The 12,982-nt window shown below is 51.2% G+C and overlaps 1 protein-coding gene across 2 annotated transcripts in view; it reads right to left on the bottom strand.

The window, feature by feature from the left end:
- LOC105491399 (protein serine kinase H1) overlaps nucleotides 1-12,982 on the bottom strand; it is a 38,402-nt gene that overhangs the window by 20,544 nt on the left and 4,876 nt on the right. For both annotated transcript variants that reach the window (XR_011616539.1, XM_011757773.2), the window contains exon 2: nucleotides 177-1,203. Coding sequence is in view for 1 of the 2 variants with exons in the window: in XM_011757773.2 (XP_011756075.1) it covers nucleotides 177-1,133 (957 nt within the window). In the remaining variant the exon portion in view is untranslated. The remainder of the gene's footprint in view (nucleotides 1-176; nucleotides 1,204-12,982) is intronic.

Below are 12,982 nucleotides of genomic sequence, written 5' to 3'. Positions count from 1 at the left end.
GGCTCACCTTGAGGGAACCCAAACTACACTGTGATAGTCTCACTTTGTCCCTTTTACATGACCTGCCTGGCCCTCATGAGCATGGCCCTGAGGACGTACCTCTGACAGAGCTGCAGGAAATACCTGCCCCCGCAGGTGCCTCCCCAACATGCCGGGACAGGGCAGCACAGACTCACCTCCCCAGAGTAACTGTACTTGCCCCTGAGGATCTGCCGGTACAGCCGGGTACGGTTGTCGTCCTCAAACGGCATGGTGCCACTGAGTAGGATGTAGGCAATGACGCCCAGCGCCCACATGTCCACTGAGTTGGTGTAGGGCTTGCGGACCAGGACTTCTGGGGCAATGTACTCAGGCGTGCCACAGGTGGTCTTCATCAAGCAGTCGTCACCCTTCTTGCGAGCACTGGCCAGGCCAAAGTCGGTGATGATGATCTTAGAGTCAGTGCCTGGATGGTAGTAGAGCAGATTCTCAGGTTTGAGGTCTCGGTGTGTGATGCCCAGTGCGTGCAGATACCGGACGCCATCCAGCACCATCTGTAGCACCCGTGTGGCATCACGCTCGGTGAAGGAGCCCTTGGCAATGATGCGGTCAAAGAGCTCTCCACCAGTGGCCAGCTCCATCACCATGTACACCCGCTCCTGCGTCTCGAACACCTCCACCAGCTGGATGATATTAGCATGACGCACCCGACGCAGCACACGCAGCTCCGACTCACACACCTCCCGTCCCTCCCGGTACTTGGTCTCAATCATCTTGATGGCATATGGCTGCCGGGTTGCCCGGTGCTCTACACGTACCACTCGGCTGAAGCTGCCTCGGCCAATTAGGGCCTTGATGTCATACTTAGCTGTCACACGTGGGTCAAACTTGGCCCTGTACTTAGCTACCCTGGCCCTGCGTGGTGGTTCTGAGGGAGGCTCCGTGTGGCCAGCAGTCGGGGGACTGGGACAGGGGTGTGCATATTGACTTGCTGCTGGGAACCCAGCTTTGACAGGGCCAACACTGTCCACCTCTGTGATGAAGTGCTTGTACACATCACTCTTAGTGCCACTGAAGGGCTCCACCTTCTTGACCAGATCCAGCTGGACATCCTTGGGTGGCTCGGGAAGGACCTTGCTTGTCCCACAGCCCATCACGGACACGAGGGCATCCTCTCCAGCGAGGCTGGCAGGACCTGCTCTGAAGGCAGTGCCCCGTCTACACCTACACACAAAGAGAGAACAAGTCAGCACAGCCAGGACAACTCTAAGGAAACCAGCCGTCCTCCTCAGCTCTCCCTCTCCAGAAACCCAGTCTCATTAAAACCAAACTCCTAGCCAGGCGTGATGGCTCACACTTGTAATCCCAACACCTCGGGAAGCTGAGGCAAGTGGATTACCTAAGGTCAGGAGTTCAAGACCAGCCTGGCCAACATGGTGAAAACCCGTCTCTACTAAAATTACAAAAATTAGCCGGTCACGGTGGCATACACCTGTAATCCCAGCTACTCGGGAGGCTGAGGCACAAGAATTGATTGAACCCAGGAGGTGGAGGTTGCAGTGAGCTGAGATTGCACCACTGCACTCCAGCATGGGTGACAGAGCGAGACTCTGTCTCAAACAAACAAACAAAAAACCGAAGTCCTGGCTCTCATTTATTTCCCTGGTCAGGAGTATAGCTTTGCTGTTCAAGAGCCCAGACTCAACATAGGGTCTAGCTGAAAAGATGGCCCGAGCATCACGGCTTCTTTTTTTTTTTTTGATACGGAGTCTCGCTCTGTCACCCAGGCTTGAGTGCAGTGGCGCACGGTCTCTGCTCATTGCAAGCTCCGCCACCCGGGTTCACGCCATTCTCCTGCCTCAGCCTCCCAAGTAGCTGGGACTACAGGCGCCCACCACCACGCCCAGCTAATTTTTTGTATTTTTTTTTAATAGAGACGGGGTTTCACCATGTTAACCAGGATGGTCTCAATCTCCTGACCTCGTGATCCGCCCGCCTCAGCCTCCCGAAGTGCTGGGATTACAGGTGTGAGCCATCACGCCCAGCCACATCACGGCTTTGACTCATATATCCCTGGGCCTCAGTCTCATGCTGCTCTTCAACCCTGAGAGGGGGCAGGAACACGCACAGCCTCAGCCGTCAGGGCGCCCACCCTCCTCACTCCTCTGCCTGGGCCCCTTATCCTAGTTGAAGTCCCATGTTTCTAAAATGTTAAAATCATTCCTCTTATTATTCTGACTCATCTTTTCCAAAATGGGGGTGTGAAGTGTTGGAGGCCTGCTCTCTAACACCATCACCCACCAGGGCTCAGAAAGCTGCTTCTCCAAGGCATCCTTCATGGATATCTTTCCCAGCCCTCTGGGCTTCCTACAGGGGTTGGTCCCTCTGCAACAAACAACAAACCACTTCCCTGGGGCTCTCCCTCATTCTCCTGGAAGGCTTCCACTCCTTCGCTAATGCACCGTCCCCACCCTAGCAGTTTAACTCCCTATTCCAGGGTCTCTCACTTCCCCAGCACACTACATGGATGGCTGAAATCCCACACAAGGCCCAGAGCTGCTGTAATCAACTCCAGTGAACTTGGGACCACAAGCCTCAGCACACACCACCTGGTGACTGCAAAACTTGCCTGGTCTTCATTCAAGAGTCAGAGGCGGGGCCGGGCATGGTGGCTCATGCCTGTGATCCCATCACTTTGGAAGGCCGAGGCAGGCAGATCACCTGAGGTCAGGAGTTTGAGGTCAGCCTGGCCAACATGGTAAAACCCCATTTCTACTAAAAGTATAAAAATTAGCTGGGCGTGGTGACGGGCGCCTGTAATCCCAGCTACTTGGGCAAGAATCGCTTGAACCCGAGAGGCAAGAGGTTGCTGTGAGCTGACATTGTGCCACCCCACTCTAGCCTGGGCAAAAGAGTGAGACTCCATCTCAAAAAAAAAAAAAAAAAAGAGTCAGAGGGGCTTGAGCTCAGAGACGACACTGGCAGTTTCACTCAGATTTAACTCAGGATGAAGATCAGGGTTATTTTGCTTCCTTACGATGGGGATTCAGGAGCCCTTCCAGTTTGATTCCCAGAGATGTTCCAACCATGAACAATACCCTGGGGCTGGTGGGGCCCCGGACAAGGTGCAGTGCTGAAGTTACTGCTTTCCAGAGGTACAACCTTTCTAACGAGAGGGCTCTTCTCTATGTCTACCCGAGTGCTCCAAGGGTTGAAGAGAGCTAAGGATTTCCTATTAATTATGACACACAGGCTGAGCCCAGTGGCTCACGCCTGTAATCCCAGCACTTTGGGAGGCCGAGGTGGGCGGATCACTTGAAGTCCAGAGTTCAAGACCAGCCTAGGCAACATGGTAAAACCTCGTCTCTACTAAAAAAAAAAAACATTAGCTGGGTGTGGTGATGCACACCTGTTTGTAACCCCAGCTACTAGGGAGGCTGAGGCAGAAGAATCACTTGAACCCGGTGAAGGTTGCACTGAGCCAAGACTGCGCCACTGCACTCCAGCCCGGGCAACAGAGCGAGATCTGTCTTAAAAGAAAAAAAAAAGGCTGGGCACAGTGGCTCACGTTTGTAATCCCAGCACTTTGGGAGGCCGAGGCGGGTGGATCACGAGGTCAGGAGATCGAGACCATCCTGGCTAACACGGTGAAACCCCGTCTCTACTAAAAAATACAAAAAATTAGCCAGGCGAGGTGGCGGGCGCCTGTAGTCCCAGCTACTTGGGAGGCTGAGGCAGGAGAATGGCGTGAACCCGGGAGGCGGAGCTTGCAGTGAGCTGAGATCCGGCCACTGTACTCCAGCCTGGGCGACAAAGAGAGAGTCCATCTCCAAAAAAAACAGGCTGGGTGCGGTGGCTCACGCCTGTAATCCCAGCACTTTGGGAGGCCAAGGCGGGCGGATCACCAGAGGTCGGGAGTTCAAGACCAGCCTGGCCAACATCGTGAAACCCCGTCTCTACTAGAAATACAAAATTAGCCGGGCTTGGTGGCACATGCCTGCAATCCCAGCTACTTGGGAGGCTGAGGCAGGAGAATCATTTGAACCCAGGAGGCAGAGGTTGGAGTGAGCCGAGATCACTCCATAGAACTCCAGCCTGGGCAACAACAGCGAAACTCTGTCAAAAAGAAAAAAAATTATGACACACAGAACTGGAAGACGAATGATCAATTCAAATAAAACATTTATTAAATATCTAGTAGATACCAGGGGCACAGGAATAAATAAAACATGGTCCAATGTAGGTTATATTTTCACACACACACACACACACAAACAAGTAGAACATGGTCAACTGACTCACAATCTAAAAAAAGAGAGAAGCATAAAAAGAGATGATTTTTTTTTTTCTTTTTTTGAGACAGAGTCTCCTTCACCCAGGCTGGAGTGCAGAGGCACAACCTCAGCTAACTGCAGCTTCTGTCTCCCAAGTTCAAGCGATTCTCATGCCTCAGGCTCACAAGCAGCTGGGATTACAGGCACCTGCCATCTCGCCTGGGTAATTGAGAGAAAGGGTTTCATGTTGGCCAGGTTGGTCTCCAAATCCTGACCTCAGGTGATCTGCCAGCTTTGGCTTTCCAAAGTGCTCGGATAACAGGTGTGAGCCACTGCGACCAGCCAAAAACATAATTTCAATATAACACGGTAAGTGTTAAGTTTAAGAACCAACAGTAGATAACGTAGAGTGAAGCCGGGGTTAGGAAAACCTTCCTGAAGGAGGTAACCTCCATGCTGAATTTTGAAGCAAGAATGAGTCAGATGAGGAAAGGTAGGAATGGTGTTTCAGGGAGAGAGAATAACACACTGTAAAGGCTCAGAAACCCAGAGTAACATCCTGTGTCTAGGAATGGGCAATTTGGTGGTATAAAGGCAGGAATGTGGAGATGAAGTTATAGAAGGTCAGCAGAAGCTGGTTCTGGAGAGCAACACAAGTGAGGACCAGGACCTTCCTGGGAAGTGAAGGAGAGCTATGAAAGCGTTTACGAGAAAAGAGGCAGTCAGATCTGTGTTTAGAGAGAAGGATGAGGTTGACCTGGAGGAGGGTCAAAGTGGATTAAAAGGGCCAGTAAGAGCTGGGCGTGGTGACTCATGCCTTTAATCCCAGCACTTTGGGAGGTCGAGGCGGGCGGATCACGAGGTCAGGAGATCAAGATCATAGTGGCTAACACGGTGAAACCCTGTCTCCACTAAAAATACAAAAAATTAGCTGGGCGTGGTGGCAGGCACCTGTATTCCCACCTATGCGGGAGGCTAAGGCAGGAGAATGGCGTGAACCCGGGAGGCGGAGGTTGCACTGAGCAGAGATTGCACCACTGCACTCCAGCCTGGGCGACAGAGTGAGACTCTGTCTCAAAAAAAAAAAAAAAAAAAAGACGAGTAAGAGTATGGTGTCCCATTGGCCAGGTGTGGTCATCCCAGCACTGGGAGTAATCCCAGCACTTTGGGAGTAATCCCAACTCTTTGGGAGGCTGAGGTTCCGGGGATAGCTTGAGTGCAGGAGTTCGAGACTCGCCTGGACAACACAGTGAGACCCTGTCTCTACAAAAGATTACAAAATTAGCTGGGTAGGCTGGGCACGGTGGCTCACGCCTGTAATCCTAGCACTTTGGGAGGCTGAGGCAGGTGAATCACCTGAGGTTGGGAGTTTGAGACCAGCCTGACCAACATGGAGAAACTCTGTCTCTACTAAAAATACAAAAATTAGGCTGGGCGCGGTGGCTCAGACCTGTAATCCCAGCACTTTTGGGAGGTCGAGGTGGGCGGATCATAAGATCAGGAGCTCGAGACCAGTCTGACCAATATAGTAAAACCCCATCTCTACCAAAAGAATACAAAAATATGGCCGGGCGCGGTGGCTCAAGCCTGTAATCCCAGCACTTTGGGAGGCCGAGACGGGCGGATCACAAGGTCAGGAGATCGAGACCATCCTGGCTAACACGGCGAAACCCCGTCTCTACTAAAAACACAAAAAATTAGCCGGGCGAGGTGGCAGCGCCTGTGGTCCCAGCTACTCGGGAGGCTGAGGCAGGAGAATGACGGGAACCCGGGAGGCGGAGCTTGCAGTGAGCTGAGATCTGGCCACTGCACTCCAGCCTGGGCGACAGAGCGAGACTCCGTCTCAAAAAAAAAAAAAAAAAAAAAAAAATTATTAGCTGGGTGTGGTGGCGCATGCCTGTAATCCTAGCTACTCGGGAGGCTGAGGCAGAAGAATTACTTGAACCCGGGAGGCGGAGGTTACAATGAGCCAAGACTGCACCACTGCACACCAGCCTGGATGACACAGTGAGACTCTGTCTCAAAAAATATGTAAAAAAATACAAATACAAATACAAAAACTAGCCAGGCATTGTGGCAGGCGCCTGCAATCCCAGCTAATCTGGAGGCTGAGGCAGGAGAATTGCTTGAACCTGGGAGGCGTAGGTTGCAGTGAGCCGAGATCACACCACCGCATTCCAGCCTGGGCAACAGAGTGAGACTCCGTCTCAAAAAAAAAAAAAAAAAAAAAAAAAATCAGCTGGGTATGATGGTATGCACCTGTAGTCCCAGTTACTTTGGAGGCTAAGGCAGGAAGATTGCTTGAGCCCAAGAGATCAAGGCTGCAGTGAGCTATGATCACACCACTGCACTCCAGCCTGGGTGACAGAGCAAGACCCTGTTTTAAAAAGGAAAATAAAAAAAAGAATGTAGTGCCCCAAACAGTAGAGTAGAATCGAGAGATAACAGCAGCAGAACTTCCATGCTGGGCGGAAGGGAAGAATGAGGACAGCACCCAGTTCCTTGCACAGCTCAGGGGCAAGTGGTCAGGAGTGTAGCAGGAAGCACAGATTTGGGAAGCAGTGTAAAGAGTTCAGTTTTGGATGTGTGGTGTGCATGTGGACCATGCATGTGACATTTACTGTGGGTTTCTGGATATAGAACCTGATGTCTGAAAAGAGCTGATCAGAGTCAGGGACTCCAGGGCTGCCCAAGGATAGTGCTTGGGGCCATGGGGCAACACTGACACCTCCTCACACTCTTGTGAAGTTTGCAGCAGATCCCATCATAGGTGGCAGAGGGAGGCCCAAGCAGGTTTTACTGTGGCATCTTGAGGGCCATAGAGAACCCACAGAGACCATCAGATTACAGTGAGTCAAAGGCCTGAATTCGGCTGGGTGTGGTGACTCACGCCTATAATCCTAACACTTTGGGAGGCCGAGGCGGGCAGATTACAAGGTCAGGAGATCGAGACAATCCTGGCTAACACGGTGAAACCCCGTCTCTACTAGAAATACTAAAAAAAAAAAAAAAATAGCCGGCCGGGCGTGGTGGCTCACACCTGTAATCCCAGCACTTTGGGAGGCTGAGGCAGGTAGATCACAAGGTCAGGAGATCAAGACCATTCTGGCTAACACAGTGAAACCCCGTCTCTACTAAAAATATAAAAATTAGCAGAGCATGGTGGTGCACACCTGTCATCGCAGCTACTCAGGAGGCTGAGGTAGGAGAATCACTTGAACCAGGGAGGCGGAGGTTGCAGTGAGCCGAGACCGCACCACTGCACTCCAGCCTGGGTGAGAGAGCGAGACTGTCTCCAAAAAACAAAAAACAAAAGGCCTAACTTTTCAATTCATTTTTACTTTTTTTTTTTTTTTGAGATGGAGTCTCGCTTTATCACCTAAGTTGAAGTGCAGTGACACAATCTCAGCTCACTGCAACCTCTGCTTTCCAAGTTCAAATGATTCTCGTGCCTTAGCCTCCCAAGTAGCTGATTATAGGCATGTGCCATCATGCCTGGTTAATTTTTGTATTTTTAGTAGAGACAGCGTTACGACACGTTGGCCACTGGTCTTGAACTCCTGGCCTCAAGTGATCCGCCCACCCTGCCTCCTAAAGTGTTGGGATTACAGGGGTGAGCCACTGCACCTGGCCTGACTTTTCACTTCAAACAAACAAAGCCTGCACAGGGATCAAAAGTAAGTCAGCACCAGGACACAGTGGTTGACACTGTGATCCTAGCACTTTGGGAGGCCAAGGTGGAAAGACTGCTTGAGCCCTGGAGTCTGAGACCAGCCAGGGCAACGTAGTAAGACCCCATCTCTACAAAAAATTAGTCAGGCATGGTGGCATGCACCTGTAGTCCCAGATACTCAGGAGGCTGAGGTGGGAGGATCGCTTGAGCCAGGGAAGTTGAGGCTGCAATGTGCTGTTTGTGCCACAGCACTCCAGCCTGGGCGACAGAGCAAGACCCTGTCTCCAAAAAAAAAATAGGCTGGGCACAGTGGCTCATGCCTGTAATGCTAGCACTTTGGGAGGCTGAGGCAGGTGGATTGCCTGAGCTCAGGAGTTTGAGCCAGCCTGGGCAACACGGTGAAACCCCATCTCTGCTAAAATACAAAAAAAAATTAGCCAGGCGTAGTGGCATGCGCCTGTAGTCGCAGCTACTCGGGAGGCTGAGGCAGGAGAACTGCTTGAACCCAGGAGGCGGAGGTTGCAGTGAGCCGAGATTGCGCCACTGCACTCCAGCCTGGGCGACACAGCAAAACTCTGTCTCTTCAAAAATAAATAGGCCAGGCGCGGTGGCTCACGCCTGTAATCCCAGCACTTTGGGAGGCTGAGGCGGGCAGATTACGAGGTCAGGAGATTGAGACCATCCTGGCTAACAGGGTGAAACCCCGTCTCTACTAAAAAAGACAAAAATTAGCCAGGTAAGGTGGCAGGTGCCTATAATCCCAGCTACTCAGGAGGCTGAGGCAGGAGAATTGCTTGAACCCGGGAGGCAGAGCTTGTAGTGAGCCAAGATCGCGCCACTGCACTCCAGCCTGAGCGACAGAACGAGACTCTGTCTCAAAAAATAAATAAATAGGCCGGGCGCGGTGGCTCAAGCCTGTAATCCCGGCACTTTGGGAGGCCGAGACGGGCGGATCACGAAGTCAGGAGATCGAAGCCATCCTGGCTAACATGGTGAAACCCCGCCTCTATTAAAAAATACAAAAAACTAGCCGGGCGCGGTGGCGGGCCCCTGTAGTCCCAGCTACTCGGGAGGCTGAGGCAGGAGAATGGCGTAAACCCGGGAGGCGGAGCTTGCAGTGAGCTGAGATCTGGCCACTGCACTCCAGCGTGGGCGACAGAGCAAGACTCCGTCTCAAAAAAAAAAAAAGAAAAAAATAAATAAAAATAAATAGATAAATAAATAAAGTCAGTCGGCAGTAAGAGAGTCAAGGATTTTCCCTCTGACCTTCCTTTTCTTTTCCTGGGACACAGTTTCTCTCCCATTGATTCCAATCAGAAACTCTGTAAAGACAGGCTGATGCAGGTACTCCACCATCCCAACTACAGATTGAAACTGGAGGATGATATTAGACTAAATTGGCCAAGAGAGGGGAAAAAAAAAAAAAAAAGAAAGTGGACAAGAGAGGGTGCTGGCTAAGAGGTGGAGATCATGGGCAACAGCCCCCAGGTGATCACAGCTGCTCCACAGTCCCATCACATCTGTTTTTTTTTTTTTTTGAGACGGAGTCTCGTTCTGTCGCCCAGGCTGGAGTGCGGTGGCCGGATCTCAGCTCACTGCAAGCTCTGCCTCCTGGGTTTACGCCATTCTCCTGCCTCAGCCTCCCCAGTAGCTGGGACTACAGGAACCTGCCACCATGCCTGGCTAGTTTTTTGTTATTTTTTTTTAGTAAAGACGGGGTTTCACCGTGTTAGCCGGGATGGTCTCGATCTCCTGACCTCGTGATCCGCCCGTCCCATCTCAGCCTCCCAAAGTGCTGGGATTACAGGCTTGAGCCACCGCGCCCGGCCATCACATCTGTTAAACTCCCTCTCCACACTGTGGTCAGGTGAAAATGCAGACTCTATGACACGGGAGGTGGCTGGTAAAGCTCCTAGGAAGAAAAGCAGAGCCTTTTCCTGTTCCCAGCATCTCTTGTGTGTGCCTCTAGCCCAGTGACCATGGTGGGTGTAGGGGTGGGCAAGGATGAGTAAGGAAGCTTCAGAAAGAGAGACTTCCCAGGAGGGTCACACTATGTCATCTTGCAGAAAGTACCCAACTCTCTAGAGTCCGCCTCCAAACCTTCAACTCCCAGCCTGGTCCAAAGCACTCTTCAAGGAAGGCATGCACATTGGACAGTGTGGCAATGAGTGTAAGCATTCAGCATTATCATCCTCACTGACACTCTACAGAAATGACAGTCCAGGAGAGGTAAAGAGACTCGTCCAAAGCCACTCAGACGGTGGTGACGAAGCATCTTGGACCCAAATCTCCTAGTTCCCCATCTGGGGCTCCTTCTAGCACTCAGGAAAGACTCCAGCAGTGCTGGGCCTCATCCAGTCCAGGCCTCGAACCTTCCCCATGCCACTGAGTTGATGAACCCACAAAGCTTTCCTGAGGATCTTTCCCGAAAGGTCTGCTTTAGAAACCTCCATTCTAACTATAATCTGAGTCACGCTGCTCACTGCTCTATTCCGGACGGCCTTTGATCACTACAGCTGTCAGACCCTTGAGGGAAGGGGCCATTCTCAGGTTTCCAGAACTCCCTTGGTATTTATCAAAGTGCTGAACTCAGAGCAAATGAAATGTGGTCTGGCCGGGTGCAGTGGCTCACGCCTGTAATCCCAGCACTTTGGGAGGCCAAGGCGGGCAGATCACCTGAGGTCAGGAGTACAAGATCAGCCTGGCCAACATGGTGAAACCCGTCTCTACTAAAAATACAAAAAAATTTCCAGGCATCGTGGTGGGTGCCTGTAATCCCAGCTACTCAGAAGCTGAGGGAGGAGAATCGTTTGACCCTGGGAAGCGGAGGTTGCAGTGAGCTGAGATCATGCCACTGCACTCCAGCCTGAGCGACAGGGCAACACTCCGAAGAAGAAAAAAAAAGAAAAAGAAAGAAAAAGAAAAACAGGCCGGGCACAGTGGCTCCTGCCTGTAACCCTAGCACTCTGGGAGGCTGAGGCAAGTGGATCACTTGAGATCAGGAGTTTGAAACCACCTGTCCAACATGGTGAAACCCCATCTCTACTAAAAATACAAAAAAATTAGCCGAGTGTGGTGGTGAACACCTGGAATCTCAGATACTCGGGAGGCTGAGGCTGAAAAATCGCTTGAACCTGGAAGGTAGAGGTTGCAGTGAGTCGAGATCACGCCACTGCACTCCAGCCTGGGCGACAGAGCGAGACTCCATCTCAAAAAAAAAAAAGAAAAGAAAAGAAATGTGGTCTGGCTCTTGGATTTCTCTTTGCTGCAAGGCAAAGAGAACCTCAGAAATTTTGAAGAGGCCAGATCGGTGGTTAAACCATAGCCACACTCTTTGGACACCCTGTAAGTATCCTCAACAATGAAGGAAGGAAGTTTGAGTTTTACAGATTCTTATCTGAATGCCAAAGCAAGTTTGTTCACAAGCTGCCAAAGCTAGCCCCATTTGTGGGGAAAGCCAGGGTCCCGGAGCAGGGAGCAAGGATGAATCCTGAAGCAATTTCCTGGCCATAGAGGCAGGGTCTGTGAATGTCTTCCAGACAAGGAAACATAGGAACCTTGCCCTCTCCAAGCAAAGCTTTATAACCTGTCACCTGCAAAGATCTCCATATTCTACTGCCATGTTTTGAAAAACTGTCTACCGGCTGGGTGGTGCTGCTCACACCTGTAATCCCAGCACTTTGGGAGGTCGAGGCAGGCGGATCACAAGGTCAGGAGTTCAAGCCCAGCCTGGCCAAGACAGTGAAACCCTGTCTCTACTCAAAACACAAAAATTAGCCAGGTATGGTGGCACGTGCCTGTAATCCCAGCTACTCGGGAGGCTGAGGCAGAGAACTGCTCGAACCCGGAAGGCAGAGGTGGCAGTGAGCCAAGATCGTGCCACTGCACTCCAGCCTGGGCAACAGAGCGAGACTCCATTTCCAAAAAAAAAAAAAAAAAAGAAAAAGAAAAACTGTCTACCAAAATGAAGTAGTTAGTAATTTCTCAATAATTCCAGAAATAAGGCTGGATGCAGTGGCACACGCCTATAATCTCAACACTCTGGGGGCAAGGACAGGAGGATTGCTTGAAGCCAGGAGTTTCAAACCAGGCTGGGCAACATAACAAGACCTGGTCTCTACAGAAAAAAAAGTTTTTTCTTTTTTTTCGGGATAGGGTCTCACTCTGTCACCCAGGTTGGAGTGCAGTGGCACAATCTCGGCTTGCTGCAGCCTCCGCCTCCTGGGTTCAAGTGGTTCTTGTGCCTCAGCCTCCCGAGAACTAGGATGCCCGGCTAATCTTTGTATTTTCAGTAGAGACAGGGTTTCACCATGTTGCCCAGGCTGTTCTCGAACTCTTGAGCCCAAGTGATCTGCCTGTCTTGGCCTCTCTACAAAAAAATGTTAAAAAAATTAGCTGGGTGTGGCCGGGCGCAGTGGCTCACACCTGTAATCCCAGCACTTTGGAAGGCTGATGAAGGTGGATCATGGGGTCAAGAGTTCAAGACCACCCTGGCCAACAGAATGAAACCCCATCTCTACTAAAAATAGACAAAAAATTAGCCGGGCATGGTGGTGTGCGCCTGTAGTCCCAGCTACTTGGGAGGCTGAGGCAGGAGAATGGTGTGAACCCGGGAGGCAGAGCTTCCAGTGAGCCGAGATGGTGCCACTGCACTCCAGCCTGGGCGACAGAGCAAGACTCCATCTCAAAAAAACAAAAAAAAATTAGCTGGGTGTGGTGCTGTGTGCCTGTAGTCCCACTCAGGAGGCTGAGGTGAGAGTCACTTGAACATGGGAAGGCAAGGTTGCAGTGAGCTATGATTATGCCACTGCAATCCAGCCTGGCAACAGAGTGAGACCATGCCATCATCAGAAATATAGACCCTGGCAATGCACCTGGGGTTCTCCTTCCAAAATTCCATGTTCAACCCAGAAATATTTACTGAATTCCTGCTGTGGGTCAGGAACTCTGCCAGAGGTTGTGACAAACAAAAAGCAGGTAGCCATAGTCTCTACTCTCAAGGAACTTACAGCCTGGATGGCTCCACACCAACAGTCCCTTGATCCATGACTCTTAG

This window comes from Macaca nemestrina, chromosome 18 (genome assembly GCF_043159975.1).
Source record: "Macaca nemestrina isolate mMacNem1 chromosome 18, mMacNem.hap1, whole genome shotgun sequence".
NCBI lineage: Eukaryota > Metazoa > Chordata > Mammalia > Primates > Cercopithecidae > Macaca > Macaca nemestrina.
Note: the sequence above shows the minus strand (reverse complement) of the source record. Positions and strands in the feature narration are given on the sequence as shown.